General features: G+C 39.3%; 1 protein-coding gene across 6 annotated transcripts in view; it reads right to left on the bottom strand.

Annotated features, from left to right (window-relative positions):
• The window catches only part of SON (SON DNA and RNA binding protein), a 33,656-nt gene that overhangs the window by 7,459 nt on the left and 4,984 nt on the right, over positions 1-21,213 (bottom strand). For 4 of the 6 annotated variants that reach the window (XR_012021331.1, XR_012021332.1, XM_072806813.1 and 1 more), the window contains exons 3-8: positions 13,603-19,533; positions 11,825-11,985; positions 9,756-9,902; positions 9,392-9,580; positions 2,319-2,429; positions 1,027-1,143 (exon numbers count right to left, since the gene is read on the bottom strand). Coding sequence is in view for 4 of the 6 variants with exons in the window: in XM_072806813.1 (XP_072662914.1) it covers positions 1,027-1,143; positions 2,319-2,429; positions 9,392-9,580; positions 9,756-9,902; positions 11,825-11,985; positions 13,603-19,533 (6,656 nt within the window). In the remaining 2 variants the exon portion in view is untranslated. Of the gene's footprint in view, positions 1-1,026; positions 1,144-2,318; positions 2,430-8,484; positions 9,285-9,391; positions 9,581-9,755; positions 9,903-10,066; positions 11,596-11,824; positions 11,986-13,602; positions 19,534-21,213 lie in introns of those variants that run through there. The other 2 variants (XM_072806814.1, XM_072806815.1) reach the window with 2 other exon arrangements.

Below are 21,213 nucleotides of genomic sequence, written 5' to 3'. Positions count from 1 at the left end.
TCCAACCAAACCAGAAGGCATTTCTTTAGAAAGCCTTGCTTAACCACCTAGGACTCCCCCGACAATGAGGCAGCCGTAGGTGGAGTTCACAGGTCTCATTGCAGGAATGTGAAACCAGGAGCACCTACATCTTCACAGCACGAGGCGTCCATCCTCTCCTTTCAATTTAGGACTTACTATATCCTGGTTGTTTGTTTGGTTTTTTTCCATGACATCAGTGGTTCTCAAATTGAGCCTGTGGATCACCAGAGGCCACCAGGGCCTAAATGGTGGTCCACAGATTGTATCCTCCAGCCCCACCCCACCCCCTTCACCACCCCTTCGGCACTGCCCACCTCCCCACACACTCCAGCCCTCCTCCCCAGCCTTCCAGTCCCATGGCAAGATCACCACATGCAGTGCTAATACTGGGGCCTCCCAACCAACTTGCTGTAACCAGCAACGGACAACCACAGGGATCAGGGGCTGGAGATCACCAAAGGGGAGAGGAGTAAGGGCCAAGAGAGCTTACAAGAGGGCACAGGCACTAAGGAAGGGGAAAGAAGGACAGAGGAATAGAGAAATGGAAAACTGGGGTGGTAAGAGGGCTCTTTGGGGCAGTGATCCACCAAATATAAACCTGTAATAAAGTATCCCATGATGAGAAAAAATTTGAGAACCACTGCTTTGAAATCATTAGATTAGTAGTCCAACAGGAACTGTGGAACATTCTGAACAGCACCTGAGATACACTGTTAGCATTCAAAAGTTTTAAAAAACCACCCCCCAAAAAACCAGCAGTTGCAATACAGAAATAACTTGAGGATAGAAACTAAACGGGCTCTTAAGCCATATTTATACATTTGCCATTGTCTCACAAATCAGGTCCATCTTCAGTGTCCATCCTAGAGTATGCACACATAGAAAATTTACTCGTGAACTTTCAGTTAAAGTCACTGGCCTCTTCGTGCATTTTTAATAAAACATTTTCTAAAAATATCATAATTTTGTACTTGGGACACTTTCATATGTGCGTATGTCGTGTACCTTTTTAATCCAGGCTTGGGCACCAGTATTAGCCAATTGTTCTTGTGTCAGAACCTGTACTCCTGTACTTCCAGTGAACTGGCCAGGAATAGAGTTTAGCTGAGCCCAGGCATCAATCTGAAGAAAAAAACATGCCTCAATTAAGCAAAATTACTTATCTACTCAAAATGCCTCTGGTTTATTTCACTACATTATTTAGTTCTTCAAAAGGCTAAGACTTAAAACTTCAACTTTTAAAATAGCATGCTGAATTTAAACATATTTAAAATTGTTTTCTTAAAAAAAAATAAAAAATAAAAAATAAAATTGTTTTCTTAAACACTTCAAAGAAGCACTTTGCTAACATTCAGTTCGGTCCCAATAATAACAAAATTTAAGATGTAACTCTACTAAAAAAGTATAACTATATAATACTCATTCCTCAAAATATCACATTGATACATGAATACAGAAAACAGTTCATATAGCCAAGGATCCCCACCCTTTGCTTATGTACATCATATAAATGTCACAATCACCTGAGTTTTTAATTACCTTCTTTGTGGTATTAGAAATCCAGGATAAATCACGAGATATGCTTAAGGAGTAATGAGTTACACAGGAAATTGTTCAAACACATAAAACAGCTTTCTTTAAAAACTGAGCACTACGTTAATCACCAACATTTATTGTGATGGTTAAAAATCAGTTGTCAGTACTTCAAAGTAGATTTACTCAACACTGGCATGGTCAGATATGTATTTCCTTATCTGTCTGAATGTATACTTACTGTTTCTATACAGATCTATCACAGGAATGTAGAAGACAAATGGAAAGCTGTCCACTGTTAAAAGTATAGACTCTGGATTCAAGACTGCCTAATCACTTTTTTTGAAATTTTAATTCCAAGGTAGCAGTAGTTAACGTAGTGTTTTGTTTCAGGTTGACTAACCTTTTTTTAGTCCATTTCCTCAGCTGGAAAGTGGGAAATAATAGGAGTACCTACATTTCACAGGGCTATTATGGGCATGTAGCTACTTTTATATACCAGATTACAAACTCTATATTAGGGCAGAGAATTTTATTATTTACCCTCCCAAACTGTTCCTGCCACACAGTACACAATAAATACTTACTAAATAAATGATCATGCCCCAAGTCACTTTCATTTAAAATAACCTAGCTAATTACAATAAATTACAATTTCCTTGGATTTTAAGGACCTATGTTTCAACAGCATGCCATAGACTTTGCTTATGTCAGAACTATCTAATTATTTAAATTCTCATTTATACATTAAATTTGCTACATACCCGTTCCTGAGCTCGATTTAACATGCTCATGGCTTCAAGGTCAAATGCATTCTCACTGAGTCTTTTCTGAGCAAGTGCCCGCTCACTCATTGCTGTTGAGATGTCCACAGGCTAAGAAAGAAAACATAGATAATTATCTCAAATTACGATAGACCCCCTAAATTCTAAAAGTGCTTGTATCTTTAGTTGCTACATATCAAAAAGAAACTAATAGCCTTAAAAATTAATAATCTTGTAAAGTACAGAAAAGATGCCAAAAAGTAAAGGAACCCTGGGAAAGTAGATAAGGATTTAAGACAAGTTACAAAGTATCAGAGGCAGCAGTTAAGTGATTTCATATTTTCTACTGTATCATATTACGATCATGGAAAGTTGTAGAACTTAAAACTCTCTAGCCTTCACTAACAAGTCATTTATAAAAAAATGAGAATTTTTTGAACAATTTTTCAACTTAATTTATATGCATTAGCAGTTTTCAATTTATCCTACTTATTAATAAGCATAACGTGAGAAGCAATAAGCAAGGTTCTTGAATAAGCAAGCAGAAAAACACTATCATATCATGTCAGTGGTCTCTCCACTCATCCGCACATCCTTCCACCTTCTTGCAGTTGCTCAGGGACAGTTGTCTTAAGAGAACTCCACTTCTTCAAAAACTGTATTTCACTATATAAATAAATGAATCCTTTGTTTTCAGTTTATATACATTAATGACCCAAATTAAAATACTTCCGTGGGGGTACATAACAATATGAACCAAAACACCTAAAATGAGGTATGTCTGAATTGACTCAGATCCTCCTTTTCAAAGCTCATGCCCTACCTGTAAAAACTTTATGCTAAGCAAAGAGGAGTTTATAGTTTTAACTTTTTTAAATGTTTCATAATGGTAATCTTTAGAACAAATTCCCAATTTGTCAGATTTGTGGCTCAACCATAAAAAGAAAACCAAGTATATGATGTTCTTTGTTCTAATATTAAGAGCTCATGTTGACTTCTATCAACTCACCAATTCTTAATACTTTTCTTCTAACACAACTTAACCCATTAGTATTACCCAGTGATTGCACCCAAGAAAATTCATTTTTGGAAAATGTTTGACATGGGAAGGTTTTCCTATATTAATTTATAAAGAATAATTAGTGAGCACTACATGGATGTGATAAACAGAAGTCAGTGAGGTAAATTAACGGCTAAGGATTTTTCTTTAAAAGCTAAGTAAAGGCCACCTGCAATTTAACGGTGTACTGCATATGAAATTTTTCTAAAATAAAGACCTGTATAGTAGAGAAGGGTATGTAAACATGAGAGAATTCTATCTCATGCATAAGAATTCCTAATCTTCCTTTTCCTACCTTCAGAACCCCTTATTCTTCCATCATTCTTAGTTATCCTGCTAAATTGTCTCCTAATTCCTCTAGCAACAAAATTTTTCTTCTATGTAGACTCTTGTGTATTACCTTTTTAAAACGAAAGCAAAACAAATCTGAACTCATTCTGTCATCATTGTTGGACTGTTTATAGATCTCAGGATTAAAGATCTTAATCTCTTCATCAATACACTGAATTATCCGTGCTAATTAGAATACAGGACCTATAAAAAATAATCTAAGCAAAGTCACAATTAAATACTAAAAAATTTTGTGCCTTCACTTTTCACTTCTATTATAATTCTGATCAACTGCTGACATTTTAAATGGCAACCCAGATATTTTGGGCAAAATTTATTCCTTTGGCGTTAGATGTTTCCTAAAACTGTTAAGTAGGATTATCAATGTAACTTGGAGGCCCACTGAATACATCTCAAAGACTGTTCATTAACCTTGCCCAAATTACTTTGGGTAGCAGTCTATAAATCTTTGAGGATGGCTAGATGGAAATGGGTTTTTATTCCAAAAAGTTTAAGTTTAGAGGAGATAATTTGAAAAATCTATCTCCACCATCTCAAGCCTTGATTCCCAATCTCCAACTATGAATTTAGCCATGAAAATGTAGTAAAGATAGCTCTGAAAGCTCCCAATGTCTCTAAAATGAAATTCTTCAAACTGGAAAGCAAATAAATATATCTATCTTTGAATCCCTCTTTCAGAAAACACATCTTCAATACTTTTTTCTTTTAAAGTCTTCACTGAGTAAGCGGATAACCTAAAATGTCTCATTTATCCCAAGAAGAAACTTCATTCAAATCTCAGTAATACTTAAATTCACCTGTCTGAAAGAAATTTTAATATAGCAACCTTGATGTTTAATATAAATTTACTTTATATAAAATTACAACTATTTTTTTCCTAAAGTAATACAATTCATTTACTCAAAAGGCTTATTAGCAAAGTAAGCTGCAAGTTCATGTCAAAACCTTATTACCGGATGGTAATCTATTAATTTTATATTCGTATTTTTAAATGTGAAGAAATAAAATGAACCCAGGATTATCTTAACCTTTTAAGGATCCTCAAGAGTTTGAGTCAAAAAGCAGGTTTCCAGGTTTTCAAGGCATTCCAGATATGTGATAATGAACAAAAAGCCAAATATAATCTCCAAAGCATTAATACTCAAGAACTAGACCAAATGTTACATGTATTAAAACTCTCATAAAATATTAGAGCTACTCTTCAGAATACTGGCCAACATTATTCTCTACAGTTATAGTAATGAGCACCTGAAATGTGTCTAGTCCAATTAAGAAACTGATTTCTCAATGAGTAGTGACTACTACTACATCGGACTATACGATGTGTGTATGTATATATGAATAGTATATATTGGATTATACTATACAGAACTTTAGAGCCTTAACTATCTTTAAATGTTGCACAAAAATAGGAATATGTGAAAGTTACCAAAATGATGCTAAAAAGCCCTTCTAAAAACAAGGTGAAAAAAAAAAGCTTAAATTTCATAGACTATCTAGTTGTCATCAACAAGCCTTATTGGTTTCCAATGACATACTATAGATTTTCTAAAGTCTAATTATGATACTACAGTAATATTCTAGGTATTGTAATGGGGGAAATGCCTAATTTCCTTTACACTAAGACTTATGCTAAGTGAAATCTATATAAGAGAGTATCCTGAATTATAATTCCAGTTCTAATAAAAACCTGTCCAAGTCATTTTATCTCTCTACTACAGCAACACAGCAAATCACTTCTCCCATAATCCATGAAAGTGTCAGGAATAATGAAATCCACAATTAACATAAATTTCATAGTCTAAGTATAAATTGTGTACTTTCTGTATCGTCCTCATTTAAAAAATCCTAAGACAAAAAAAAAATTCCTAATTTACTTCCCTCTTTTGTCAACCCAACTGTTCATACAAGTATTTTAGGTTATTTCTTAGAAAGAAAAAAAGGGGAGGGGCAATAAAAGGGCTAAAAAAATATTAGAAGGGGGTCAGGCAGATAAAGAAAATAAGACCTATAATATGAAAATTATTTTCTACAAATATAATTGCAGGTATCTTAAAAGATGGTAAAAAGGAAACTTTTAATTGTAAAAACACAAAACTAAGAAAATGCATAGGACCTGTATGTAAAATAGAATTTTAAAATATTTAGCAAAAATTAACAAATTACAAAGAGGTTCATATAGAAGATAACAACTACAAAAACAAAAGCCATACACAATACAGAATATCACAGTGTCATGTGTGTTTTTAAACCATAAATTATGAATCTTTTTATTACATCATATAGAATTCTCTAGTATAAACTCTTACATATTTAAACAAACTACAATAAGAAAACAAATAGATAATCTAGTAAATGGTTCAAAGAAATTCAGTGTTAATCTCTGAGGAGAATCTAAGGAAAGGAGGAGGAATAACAAGGCTGTACTTAACTATTCTAGCACTGCCAGGGCCTAGTGTTTAATTTTCAATTAAAATTTACATCTTACCCCAAGAACTGAGCTTTCCTAAACTATAAATTTAGAACTTCTACACTTAAGAGAACTGTAGCTCCACTGGGATGTGGAAATAGTTTTCAGTAAACCAGGCACATTGCCTACCTCTGGACATCTAAATATTTATGATTAATAGTAAACCCAAGGAAATTTTATGTCAAAGACTACATTTAAATCTTCTACCCAATAAGCCTCTAACTTTATTACCAAGAATTAATGCCCCCGAGGACTATTTTTTAAATATTAGTTTTCCAACATTTTTGATTTCACTGTTTATGAATCAAATTCACACAAATATGGTCAAAGTTCTGCAGTCACTCCTTACTGAGGATGATGTTGGCTGGCTTCTGGGTAGGAAGACGATGCTATGGCAGTAAGGAACAGTCTGATGAGCTGATATTCCATAAGATACGAATTTATGTTGATCCATCCACATCTATCCACTCACGCTTATGTCAAAGAGCACTCATGTGCAAGACAATTGGTGGAGTTAAGGATTACAGCAAAGCCGAGATCAAATCTGTGATCTTTGCTTAAATGTTTTAAGCTCAAAACTAAAAAAACCACAAACTCCATTTGTATTTATTAAAATGAAAAAGACTGAGAAGTTTTTTTAAAAAAATACTACTGAGTTAAAACAGTGACCATTTGAAAGAACTTTCCTTTTACTCTCTCAAACCCTTTATTTCAACCCCTAACAGGGAATCAAAAGGGTCAATGCTTCCATAAAATGTCACCAATAGTATTCCACAAACACTGGTATATATATATCATAATCTTACAAATATATTTGCAAGATACAGCTAAATAACTAGAACTAAACATTTTATATTGTGACTACCTCCCCCAAATGTTTACTACTATTGTTAGGTAAAAGTACAAGAGACCTAATATCAAAACAAAACCCTCTTCTAAAATTTAGAACCCTCTCCTAAAATTTTGGGATTGTTTTTGCTTAAAATTAAAGTTAACCTACTTATTTTTTTAGTCTGATCTCCCAAGAAACTAGTTAAAAGAGTTCTGGTATCAAATAGTTGTATATATCCTCCCACAGGAGAAAAAGCTTCTTTTCTTTAGCCCTCTGAACTTTTTCTCCTGCTTTCATGAAACGCTGCTTAATATAAAATTTGAATACCCAATTTTTCCCCCTGGGATTTCTTTGGAAATAATTTCCAACTTTTAATTAAAAAATGACAACCACTTCTGATGACAGACAAGGATAAGGCACCACACTCTCAGTGTTAAGAATGAAAATGGCAGAGTACTGAACTTCAAATATATAAATACATATATAAAAAGTCTCAATCAAGAAAGTACTTTCACCATGTTCAAATAAGGTTAAAATAGTTATGATCACTTATTTTCTCAGGATAATCCCTTGGAATTTTTCAGTATTTATAGGAAGATACTCAGCTGAAATTTTTTTCTCACATAAATAATCTCCACATATTTTTTTCCAACTCTGTTAAATGTTTTATCTACAAATTACTAAAAGCATTATGTATCAGAATTTTCTACGTCTGTTTGGCCCTCTTATCCTGATTTATATTCAGCTAGGACAAGATTTAAGTTAATTGCAAATGTCAGTTAACTCTTCCCTCTTGAGATGTGCAGGTAGCCTGATTTGGGGATTAGCAACTGAACTACTCAACTGGTTATACTAAAATATTGTCCAAACCAACTGTCCCTCACTGGTGATACTCCTTCCTCACTGGTGATAGTATAACTTGCTTCAATTGCTGAATCCCACGTAAATATAAATCATCACTGGTGACTGTAAGATGCACTGGCTAATTATCATGTCCAGCTTCATGGTACAGAACTTCCTCTCTTAAAATGCCAGTCAAAAAAAAAAAAAAAAAAAGTGAAAATGTCACCTGTGAATAGCTCAGGGGAAAAAAAATACTATCAAAAGATTTCTGATTTGGGTTCTGTTCACTTTCTGATTTTATAAACAACAGGATTTATTTGTAATAATGGAAGTGTTTAGTGGAAGATAATACGGCCAATGAAGGGAACCTGAGGTGGAGAGAACAGGTCTCTCTGACCTACGTATCCCAGAACTGCAAGAAAAGGAAGTGGGGAAGAAGTCCCACATTGTAAGGGCATCAGATTATCTAGTCCAGTCCTTGGACAAACGTCTGGGCTTTGGAACCAAGGGCAAGAGGTGATAACTAGTCTATAGTATCATTCAAAACTCCCACCCCCCCTAGTAAGTCTCCACCCTCCCAGATCCCCCAAGCGTGATTTTGCACAACAAGTTAAATAAAAGTAAACTGTTTATTAAAAGATACAGCAAAGGTACAGATACAGAGATACATACAAAGATACAGATATATATATATATATTTACATATATATACAGTCTTGCTGTTTTCATGTGCACTATACTTAGCAGCACATTAATCAGGCAGCATTTTAATGGGGTTGTTTTGACACTTGGCGTTATTACTGCGTCATTTTGACAAGATACAACTATAGCCTCATGGAAATTTCAAGGTGTAAATTCCACTTCTCCAACTTTTAATAGTAGCAAAGAGGGGAAGGAGAAGGGAAATGGAGTACCAAGGCTGAGCATTAGGTTAAACACAAGAATTCCAAAGGGCCACGGTAGCACAGGGAAGGGAAAATGATTAAAATTAAAGACTATCTGACAAACAACCCAAAGAAACCAATGTTTAAGGGCAATGGGCTATGTATCCAAGATGCTCACACATCAGCCTACAATGACCTTTTCCAATCCAGTTCTTGTGTTGAACCTGAGGATCTGCCTCTCTCTGCTCGATCCCTCCACCCAATAAATTTGCTACCACCAAAATCTAGAGCTATAGAGCCTTGAAGCAAAACGGGAAGCTAAATAGTTGTACCTTGGGCTACCTTCCCATAAGTGCAAGGAGGGCCCAATGTTGGGTAAGGATGTGATAACACTGTTCTCTGCAATTCGATGCTTTTCACTTTGTGGCTTGGTTCCACAAAGTGAATTGCATCGAGTTACTGTCAAATGAGAAGCTGCGGGTTGTTTCATCTGTCGTCTAACCCGGCCCTGCCGTTTAACCCGGCCCTAAGAAGAGTGAAACAGAATCCAAATCAGATATAAAGTAACAATAAAATGGGAGATTCAGGTATTAAAAAACAAAAAACACAAAACACAATATTCCTCTTACTTACCTCAGAGGGCAAATTGCTGCTGAAAACATTATCATCATCTTTGTTTTCTTCACCATTTTTCTCTACAGGAACCCACTCTCCATAAACACTATCTGCTTCTTTTTTTCGATGTTGAGATCCAGATGACACAGGAAATTCTTTTGTTAATGTTACCTGGCTTTTTGGTGGAGTTGGCTTTGCTGCAGCAATCTAAGAAATAATGTATTTCCTTAATTAAAACTTGAAAGACTTTCACAACATAATCTGAAAATAGTGTTGTTATTTCTCACAGTATTTAATCCAAAAATTAAGACATTAAATTCCACTGGGTTTGATTTAAATAGTCTCTTTGCTGTTTCATCAAACCATAAACACTAATACTCACATTCAGATTGAAAAAAATGGGTTTGGGTTCACTGAGTTTAAAGGGATGATGATAAAAAGGAGGTTCTTCTTCCTCTTCATCCGAAACATGAGGCTTATTCACTATTACATCATCATCTTCTTTACTCTGTGCGATCTGTTTGCATTTCTTAAAAAATAAAAACAAAAGATAAATCTTACACTTTATATGGAATAACATGTAATTTAAAAAAAAAAACCACATAAAATTAACTTTCAGAAATAAAACAAGATTAACAATTGGTTGTAAATAAGTAACTTAGCTTATAAGCTATTATTTAAACACACTCTAGCTGGTCAGTCAGTCAACAACATTTATTGAGCACCTACTATGTGCAGAGCACTGTACTGGGCACTGTCCAGGGAATACAAAAAAAAAAAAAAAAAAAAGTAGAAGACATGGTCCCTGCTCCAAGGAGCTTACAATCTAGTTCAAGAAACAGAATTACATACACATGAAATAATTGAGGAACGCTTTTACAGAGCAACACAATTAACAAGTGCAAACTGATATAATACAAACTGAGTACATAAGTGCTGAAAGAACAAAAGCTCAAGAGAAAACAGAATCAGGCAGAATTTGATAATCAAGGGCTATTCCTTGAAGAGTTCTAAGCCAGATTTTCATAGTTAAGAATAAGGATTGGCAGGAAAAGAAAAAGAGTCATCCTAGTTAGGTGGTGGTAAAAAGGTGAAAAACTTATTGGAAGAACAAGAGGGCTGAAAATGAGGCTTAAAAACATATAGGGGAAACATTAAGTGTTCACAAGATTTTAGATAAGGAGCTTAGATTTGATAAGCAAGTAATAGAAGCCTTCACTAAGTCCTTAAATTAAAAAAAGTTGTAATTCATATTGCAACAAATCTAAGTGAGAAAACAGATTAAGAAACTATATGAACCCCCAAATGCATGGCAAATAAAAAATCTGAAACCTCTGGGTTAGATGGTAATGTGTCTCTCCATAAATGTTTTGTAGGTTGAGTGTCTCAAGGAACAAAACTCAAGAATGAAAAATAAGGCATGATGGAGAGGGTGTTAACTGATGAGGTCTGACACATAAAGCAAAGTCCATTCCTTTCCGAGAAGCTAAGGAATAGACTCCATTACCTGGCTTTATAAAAAGGTCAGAGTAAATTTGGGTGGACTTATCTATACAAGCAGTAGAATTTGTCATACCCATCATCAATTGGAAATGTTACAATAGGATAAAAAGCTTCAATTGGCCAAAAAACAGTATATACCAAGCTTGTAATCAAGGGGAACAGAATATATTGACAGTGGCAGGCTGGCATAAGGCTAGCCAATAACAAGTTTCAATATATGAAACAGTGTGATATTTCTGGATCCTAGCAGCAATATTTCAGCGTCCTCCCAAAAAAAAAAATAATAATAATAAAAATAATAATATTAACAAAACAAAGCAAAAAAAAAAAAAGCCTCAATTGAAAAGATCAAATTCTTAAAAACAAAAATAAGTGTGTTTAAAATGTTACTGCCAAAACCCGAACCGCAGGAAGAACTGATAATGGCCGGCCATTATCACCAATGGCTGGTACCAAACAGCCAAAACCCGAAATGTTGATGCGTAAGAAGTTCCTTTCAGGCAATGGCCAGCTATTCTCATTAATTTCCAAGCTCCGGTGGCAAAAGATCATTTCTGAAGATTGTCTGTGTCTTTGCGTATATGCAGTACACTCGTGGCGATCAGTGAACACGTCGTGAATGGAAACGAAACTGTAGGCGAGCTTCTGCGTGTTGCTCACTCAACACCTCCTCCATTCAAACGAACCGTCCCACTCCTCAGTCAGTTTGGCTTCTAAAACTGGAAAGCAAAAGTAATGGGAAGTAACTTTTAGCTAGCGGAGCTTAGCCATCCCGGATAATGGCCTGCTAAACAGAGCTTCTGCCGCTGCCACATCTGTATTTCGGGTTTTGGCCACTCGGTGCCAGCCATTATCAGTTCAGCCCACAATTCGGGTTTTGGCACGCTCCAGAGTCAACATCACTGAAATAATCCATTTAAGAATGTAAACAAATTCTGTCTAGCTTACCTCAGTTAGTTCTTCTATAGTAGCTCCTCCTGATTTTTTAGCAACTTTCTCTTCTATTGTGGGTGGAGGTGCAGGCTTTAGGTTTGGCGGTAAAGGAACACCAGCCTTAGCACACATGGCAGCTGCATTAGCTTTGGCTATTTCAAGTAATTGAGCCTTATCTGGAAGAGGAAAAATATAAGCAGATTTCCTACAGGCTAAACACATTCTGTATTACCCAAAAATCTTATATGGTTAACAAAATTAAAGGCAGCAATATTCTGTCCTAACATGTAACTGTGATCAAATCACTCCTGATTTGATCAGGAGTTTTCACACAAATAACCCCTATGAAATCAACACTCAGCTTCCCTTTTAAATACTATACAAAATTAGCTAAATTATGTAACAACCACCCTAACACATACACACACACACTCTCTCTCTCTCTCTCGGCAGAGCCCTCTTTATTTTCCAAAATTATGATGCCTTCAGAATTACTTTCCCTCTAATCTCTGACATTTTAAATCACTCTTTAAGCCCAAGTTCAAGTACCACCTCTTCTTCTAATAAGCCTTAAGTTAGAACGTAACACTTCTCTTCCAATGTGCTCCAAAGCACCTTACCTATACCAGTACTTACAGTAATCATCACATTCTACTTTATTTTGCAGGTTACGATTTGGTAAAAGAGAAAAACACATATTTTATCCAGGTCTCCTCTACCAACTTGCAACCACTTCAAATACGTAATTCTATGAATTAAAAAAGAACTCAACTTTTGTTAAACTGAATGCATTTTCCCTTACTGTTCTGTTAGGATCTTCTTCTTTAGACAACCCTGACCTAGAAATGTACAATCTTCTAAGATAATGATAAATTATCCATTACTACTGCAGATAGTCATGCACTATCCATCAGGTTTTAATCATCCCTACGTATTTCTTAAATTAAAAGAAACTAGAACACTTTACTTTTAAAGGCAGATTATTAAAATACTAAAATTATTTTAATAAATTTACCCATTATACTAAATCTTCACAAAGATTTAACAGCCCTGTGCTGTCATTTTCAAACATGTAAGTATTTAAAAAGAGACACTAATTTGAGGCTTATTTGCAAGGACCTATGTTGGCATACATACAATAAAACAATCTGAGCACATACCAGTCTTGTCGTTAACTAGACTCGTACTTTCCATCTTTAGTTATGGAATATAGTTGAAGCAAACTAAAACATTCAAGTATGAAAACACCTCGGTTCTAATACACTCCAAAAGGTCTTTTTAGCTTTAATTATAAATGTACTTATCCCTACATGTTTTCTAAACACAAGCTAATCTAATTACAGTTGACCCTGAACAACATGGGTTAAAGGCACTGAGACCTCTGTGTAGTTGAAAACTGCATATAACCTTTGACTACCCAAAAACTTAACTACTGATATCACCTACTTTTGACTGGAAGCTTTACTGACAACATAAACAGCAGATTAACACATATTCTGTATATGTATTATATGCTGTGTGCTAAAAAAAAAATCGTTATTTATAAAAACATTAAGAAAATGCATTTACAGTACTACCTTATCAAAAAAAAAAAAAAAATACCCACGTGTAAGTGGATATACCCAGTTCAAACCCATGTTGCCCCAGAGTCTACTATAAAGAAACTAAAAGACAAAAATACTTCTCCTAAACCAATAAACCTGAAAGATTCCAAATATTCCATTTGACTCAAAGATCAGAAAAAAATTAAGTCATTCTCTATTACAATGCCATTAAATTTTTAAATGACTTACTCAAATCTGTCAGACGTTTAGGTGATCTGCCTCTTTCAGAAGACCTGGATCGTTTACGACGGATGGGAGATCTGCTGAACCTTCTTCTCAAGGGTGTTCGTGATCTCCTTAATCTTACTGGTGAGATACTAAAGCTTCGTCTCCTTACCACAGACCTTGATCTTCTCCGGCGGCTCGGGGTGCGGCTTCGGCGGCTCGGGGTGCGGCTTCGGCGGCTTGGGGTTCGGCTCCGGCGGCTTGGGGTTCGGCTCCGGCGGCTCGGGGTGCGGCTTCGGCGGCTCGGGGTGCGGCTCCGGCGACTTGGGGAAATACTAAAGCTCCTCCTCCCCACAGATCTAGATCTTCTTCGGCGACTGGGAGTGTGACTCCGACTCCGACGACTTGGGGTGCGACTACGAGCTCTAACTGTTTTCCGGTTATCCCTAGAACTTGATCTTTTTCTTTTTCTTTCCCTGGACTTCGACCTGTGCTTTGGAGATCTTTTACGCTTCTCTTTTGATACAGAGCGCCTTCCTCTGGACTTTGACCTTGATCTGCTGCTCCTCCTCCTGCGTCTTGAACGGGACCTTGAACGTGTTTGAGAACGATGAGACTTGGACTTAGATGATCTCTTCCTTGCCCTAGAACGAGATTCGCTGGTACGCTTGCGTGATTTGTGTTCAGAAGACTTGGAACGCTTACTTCGAGATCTTAACGAAGAGTCTCTTTTCTTCTCTTTCTCACCTTTGTCCCGGTTCTTGTTTTTCTTGCTTTTTTCATGTGTGTCCTTAACTTTTACAAAAATTTCATAATCATCTTTTTCCTCTGAGGAAGATTCTGAAGCTCTTTCTGGTATACTGATTACAACCGGACTGGCAGCAGATTTGTCACGTTCAACCTCACTTGCAAGTAAAGGTCCTTCAATACCAGCTCTAAGGCTTGTAAGACGTTCCATATCCTTAGGAAGTAATGGTCTCACTAAATCTGCTTCATTAATATCATCAATATTAGCAGAAAATCCTGAATCCGACAGTATCTCTTTAGTAGGGAGAGCTACTTCTTTATCTTCTCCACTACTTTCTTTAGGACTGAGAGCAACTGCCAATGTCTGGTCACACTCTTTTATAGGCAATGGTCCTTCTGCATCCTTACTCATAAAGTTATTTGATGGTAAATCAAGATGAATGTCCTTAGCAGGCAAAGGTCCCTCTATGTCAGCTTCACTACCACCACTAGGACTAGTGGAAATTATCATGTCATGTTCAGTATCTTGAGTAGTTAAGGATACTTCAACATCATATTTATTAACTGAACTGAGAGCAGATTCTGTGGCAAATTCAATACCCTTACTAGTTCCCATTGCATCAGGTTCAAGAGCAAGGGGACCAGCAGAAGATAGAGTTCCTCCATCAGCTTCACTAACACTAGAGCAGGTATCCAATACTGTGCATTGTTTAGTCTCACTGATGGACAAAATATTCCCTTCACCAATTTCATCAACAGCACCAGTGCTGGCAGCAGACACTGTATTATGTTCCATCTCTTTAGCAACTAAGTGATTATTTACATTAAGTTCTATATTTGTACCATTTTCACTTTCATAAGGGTCATTCTTCAGGTGTCCTTCAGCATGTGGCTCTTCATCTGCATGCATGGGAATCTCCTGTATGCCAATCTCTGGAGCAAGATTTTGATCCCCAGGTAATATACTCACTCCTTTTATAACAGTCGGCTCCAGTATCATTGGTGTAGACTCTAAAACCATCTCATCTGGTATTACTTGGGTCTGTTCTGAGACAGTGACAGCAGGCTCTGAAATTATCACAGTGGATTCTTGGACAGAAACAGATGGTTCTGATACAACTGTATTAGGTTGAGGGACTGACACTACTGGTTCCAGTACAGGCACAGTAGGCTCCAGGGCAGAAACTGGCACAGGAATGGTAACATGCTCTGATTCAGCCAAGGCCAGGGTCTCTGGGACAGCCTCAACAGGTGGATCTGGAACAGCCACAGCTACTGGGTCAGAGACAGCCACAGCTGTTGGATCTGGGATAGCCACAGCTGGGGTCTCCAAGACAGCCACAGTTGGGGGCTCTGGAACAGTCCCAGTTGGTGGCTGTGGGACAGCCACAGCTGGTAGCTCTGAAACAGTCATGGCTGGCAGCTCTAGAGTGTTCTGTGATGGCTCCGGATTAGTTGCAGCTGGCTCCAGGAGAGAGAGAGATACCTCTGAGGCAACATGTCCTGAAGCTTTCATGGAATCAAAAGTTTCTGCTGTCTCAGACATAACTGAAGGCTCTGATGTTAATACAGTTGGTTCAGCTGTCATTATGGGAGTTTCAGATACCATGTAAGTCACTGCTCTCTCTGGAACAATTTGATGTTCTTCTGCTACTACAGTAGACTCTACAGGTGTTGCTGTAACTGAAGACTCTGGCTCTAACGGTGGTTCTGGAACAGTCACAGCAGCCTCTGATGCTAACACTGAAGGATCTGATGCTGACACTGAATAATTAGCAGGCAATGCCGAAGGCTCTGACATCTCACTTTGACTCACAGAAGGTTCAGACAGCGACACAGACTCTTCAGGAGGTAATGCTGGCACCTCAGTAGACCAAGTATTTTCAGCAGTTAATGCTGACTGCTCAGTAGGTAATGCTGGACCCTCTGGTGGTTCCTCAGGAGGCAATGGTGGTGTCATTGGTGGCTCCTCAGGTGGTAATGGTGGCATTGTTGGAGGCTCTTCAGGAGGCAAAGGTGGCACCATATATGCCTCCGTGTATGTATCAGTATAAGAATCGGTGTAAGAATCAGCTGCCATAGACATCATTGAACGATCAGCAGTGTAAGATGACATCATAGATCGGTCAGCTGCAGAGTACGATGACATCATAGACCGGTCAGCAGCAGAGTAGGACGACATCATAGACCGGTCGGCACCCATGGACATCATAGATCGGTCAGCCATTGGGGACATCATGGAGCGCTCATAAGCTGACATCATAGAGCGTTCGTAAGCTGACATCATAGAACGCTCAGCCATAGGGGACATCATAGAGCGCTCATAGGCTGACATCATAGAGCGCTCATAGGCTGACATCATAGAGCGCTCAGCCATAGGGGACATCATAGACCGCTCATAGGACATCATGGAGCGTTCGTAAGATGACATCATGGAACGTTCTGCAGCATAGGACATCATCATAGAACGTCTAGATGCCAACATCAGGGGTCTTGGTGCTAACCTATATGGCCTGGGGGCTATTCTATAGGACCTGGGTGCTATCCTATAGGGTCTAGGTGACATCCTATAGGGATCAGGAGTTAGTCTGTAGGGATCATGGCCTAATCTATAGGGATCTTGCCCTAATCTGTAGGCATCATGACCTAATCTGTAAGGGTCATGACCTAACCTATAGGGATCCTGAGCTAACCTGTAAGGATCCTGAGCTAACCTGTAGGGATCAGGAGATTTTGAACCCAACATAGCAGAATCTTGGGTACTAGATGCTAACATCTGGGCATCCATGGTACCTGATGCCAACATCTGAGCATCCATGGTGCCGGAGGCTAACATTTGAGAGTCCATAGTGCCTGATGCTAACATCTGAGAATCCATAGAGCTAGTAGCTAACATCTGGGAGTCCATAGTGCTGGTTGCTAACATCTGGGAATCCATGGTGCTGGTTGCTAACATCTGGGAGTCCATGGAGCTGGTTGCTAACATCTGGGAGTCCATGGAACTGGTTGCTAACATCTGAGAGTCCATGGAACTGGTTGCTAACATCTGGGAGTCCATGGAGCTGGTTGCTAACATCTGAGAGTCCATGGAGCTGGTTGCTAACATCTGGGAGTCCATGGAGCTGGTTGCTAACATCTGGGAGTCCATGGAGCTAGTTGCTAACATCTGGGAGTCCATGGTGCTAGAGGCTAACATCTGGGAATCCATAGTGTTGGACGCTAGCATCTGGGAATCCATGGTGTTGGACGCTAGCATTTGGGAATCCATGGTGTTGGACGCTAACATATGGGTCTCCATGGTGTTAGAAGCTAACATATGGGATTCCTGGGCCATCAAGGGATCCACTCCTACTGTTACAGAAGTCTCCCCCACTAATGTAGTAGGCAGCTCCTGTGCTACCGTATTATAGGACTCCAGCGCTGTCGTCGAGGGCACCTCCAGGGACTGCGACACGGTCATCGTTGACAGCTCCGTTGTCACCACAGACTGAACAGAGATCTCCAGCGCCACAGTTGCCACAGGCTGCCCAGGCAACTCTGGTGCCCCAGGCTGCCCTGGCAACTCCAGCACCCCTGTTGCCAGAGGCTGCCCCAAAAGCTCCAGTGCTCCAGCTGCCCCAGACTGCCCCGAGAACTCCAGTGCCCCAGTTGCCATGAGCTGCCCAGGCAACTCCAGTGCCCCAGTTGCCACAGGCTGCCCTGACAACTCCAGTGCCCTAGTTGCCGAAGGCAGCCCTGGCAACTCTGGCACCCCAGTCACCGAAGGCTGCCCTGGCAACTCCAGCGCTGTCGTTGCCACTGGCTGTCCTGGCAACTCCAGCACCATTGCTGCCTCAGGCTGCCCCAGCAACCCTGTTGCCGTTGTCACCTCAGGCGGCCCAGGATGTTCCACCGTTGTCATCCCCACAGGCTGCTCCAACTCTGACGTCGTCACAGGTTGTTCGGTCAACTCCATTGCTACTGTTACCGCAGGCTGCCCTGGCAACTCTACTGCTGCTGTCACCGCAGGCAGCCCTGGCAACTCCTGTGCCATCACAGGTGGCTCTGGTACCTCCTGTGGTGGCTCCAACCCCACGGATGGTGCTGGAAGCCCTGGCAATTCCTGCGACAACTGTGGCACTGATGTCGCTGAGGGCCCCGGCAACTCAGGCACTGCTGTCGCAGGGGGCCCTAGCAACTCAGGCACTGGGGTAGAAAGGGGGCCTGGCAACTCTGGCAATGGGGTAGCAGAGGGCCCAGGTAACTCCAGCACTGGAGTCACAGGGGGCCCCTGCAACTCCGGCTTGGAGGTCGCAGGTGGCCCCGGCAACTCCATCACTGAGGCCACCGACGACTCCGGCAGCTCCAACGCCGTGGTCTTGGGCAGCTCCAGCAACTCCTGTGGTCTTGTCATGGATGAATCTGCAATCTCCGATGGTACTTCTATAGGCTGCTCTGGCAATGGGAGCCCTTCAGTTGCAGACGACTCTGGAAAATCCATTGTTGTTGATGTGCTTGGCTCAGGATGTACCTCAGTAGGTATCTCAGGCGATACCACAAGGGTTTCCGATGACTCTAGCCCTTTTGCTACTGGAGGTTCTAATATGATCTGTGACTGCTCTGGAGGTATGGTCTCCAAAGATTTCAGCACAGGCTTCATCTGATACTCCATTGACATTGTTACAACTGGCTCAGGTGACTTTAGCACTACTGTTGTAGTAGGCACTGGTGCCGTTGTAAAAGAATCCAGAATCTTTGTCATGGATGGTTCCAGCGTGAGTGCCACAGACTGCTCTGACTGCACTGAAATTACTGATGTTGATGCAACTGACAGTTCTGCAGTTTTTGTAGCTGGCTTCAGAGTTTCTAAGGTGTGTGACTCTGATATCTCCATGGACACCACAGGAGGCTCTAACACAACTGCAGGAGATTCACTGGTCTCAGAAAGGCCAAAAGCTCTTACAGGATGCTCCAGTGCCATCGCTGAAGGTTCAGAATCAAACTTCAAAAAGGAATCTGATTCTAAATCTATGTTCCCATCATGATGTGATTTCACCTTTGACTCAGATTCTTCTGGCTGTCTTTTATACTTTTTTTCCTTTTCTTTCTTCTTTTTCTTCTTTTTATTTTTGTGCTTTTTATGCTTCTTTGACTTTTTGGTGGGAATTTCATCAGTAGGATCTGTTTGTACAGACACACATCTACTTTTTCTGGAGGCCTCCTTCAGGTCTGAAATTAAAGAAAGTTAATTTTAATTTGTCAAACATTCCCCACAGTAAACTTAAACAAGATTTACATTCCACGTTAAAATACCACAGTATTATGCTTCTCATTAAATAAAGTTACCAACTAAAACTTTTTACTATGAACCAATTACCTAAAGACTGAAACTTTCCCAATATTTCTTTCTACAACTAAAGTCTGGGTTAAGGGAAACTTGGGTGGCTCAGCAGTTGAGCGTCTGCCTTTGGCTCAGGGCATGACCCTGGAGTCCTGGGATCAAGTCCCACATCAGGATTCCTGCAGGGAGCCTGCTTCTCTCTCTGCCTCTGTGTGTCTCTCATGAATAAATAAATAAAATCTTTAAAAAATAAAATCTGGGTTAAAAACAAATTCTCAGTTTATCACAAAAACTTGAGTGTCACGCTAAAATGTGTTTACTATGGGACGCCTGAGTGGCTCAGTGGTTGAGCATCTGCCTTTGGCTCAGGGCCTGATCCCGGGATCCAGGATCGAGTCCCACATCAGGCTCCCTGTGAGGAGCTTGCTTCTCCCTCTGCCTATGTCTCTGCCTCTCTCATGAATAAGTAAAATCCTTACAAAAACAAAAAAAGCGTTTACCAAACTTATTTACAACTATTTTCTCCACCTTACAAATTATAGCAAGCTACTTTCAAACTACACTTAAGAAAACTTCATATTACCAACTCTTAAAATTCCTGTAAAAATGCACCTGTTAAATAATTTTTAGGACTATTTAATAACCCAAAGCAACACGCCACTGGCTCAGGAACAGTCTGCTTTTAGATCCTGTATCAATTAACACTCACTAGGTGAATGGACTTGGCAAAATTATGACACTGTCTCCTAAAGTTACAGGACAAAGGGAGTTAAAACATACAAAGTATGTTGAACAATGCCTGCCATATAATAAGCCTTCAAATACTAGTGATTGCTTTTATATAGCATACAAAGAAAGGACTGAACAACTAATATAAAATGCCAACACAAAACTTGAATTTTATCTCACTAAAATTCCCATGTTACCTTCTAATAAAAACACTTTTTCCTTCAACGCTCTTTTTAAAATTACTAAAATAATCTTAATGTTTCCACTCAAAAAATAAGTCCCTTCAGGAAAGAAATTCATTTTTTTTAAAGATTGATTTATTTATTTATTTATTTATTTATTTATTCAGAGAGAGCGAGAGAGAGGCACAGACACAGGCAGAGGGAGAGGGTGAGGGAGAAGCAAGCTCCATGCAGGGAGCCCGACATGGGACTCGATCCCAGGTCTCCAGGATCACACCCCGGGCTGCAAGCGGCGCTAAACCACTGTGCCACCGGGGCTGCCCAAGAAAGAAATTCTTATACCCCTTTACATTTAACCTAAAAACACCGCGTATCTGAAGAGAAAACAGTTTTCTTCTTTACAACTAGATTAATTTACTCTAATGCCAATACCAACTTAAATTCTAGTGGTCCCAGAAAAGCTGATCGGGGGCAGCCCCGGTGGCTCAGCGGTTTAGCGCTGCCTACAGCTCAGGGCGTGATCCTGGAGACCCAGGATCGAGTCCCACATCGGGCTCCCTGCATGGAGCCTGCTTCTCCCTCTGCCTGTGTCTCTGCCTCTCTCTCTCCTCTCTGTGTATTCTCATGAATAAATAAATAAAATCTTTAAAAAAAAAA

This window comes from Canis lupus, chromosome 30 (assembly GCF_048164855.1).
Source record: "Canis lupus baileyi chromosome 30, mCanLup2.hap1, whole genome shotgun sequence".
Classification (NCBI taxonomy): domain Eukaryota; kingdom Metazoa; phylum Chordata; class Mammalia; order Carnivora; family Canidae; genus Canis; species Canis lupus.
Note: the sequence above shows the minus strand (reverse complement) of the source record. Positions and strands in the feature narration are given on the sequence as shown.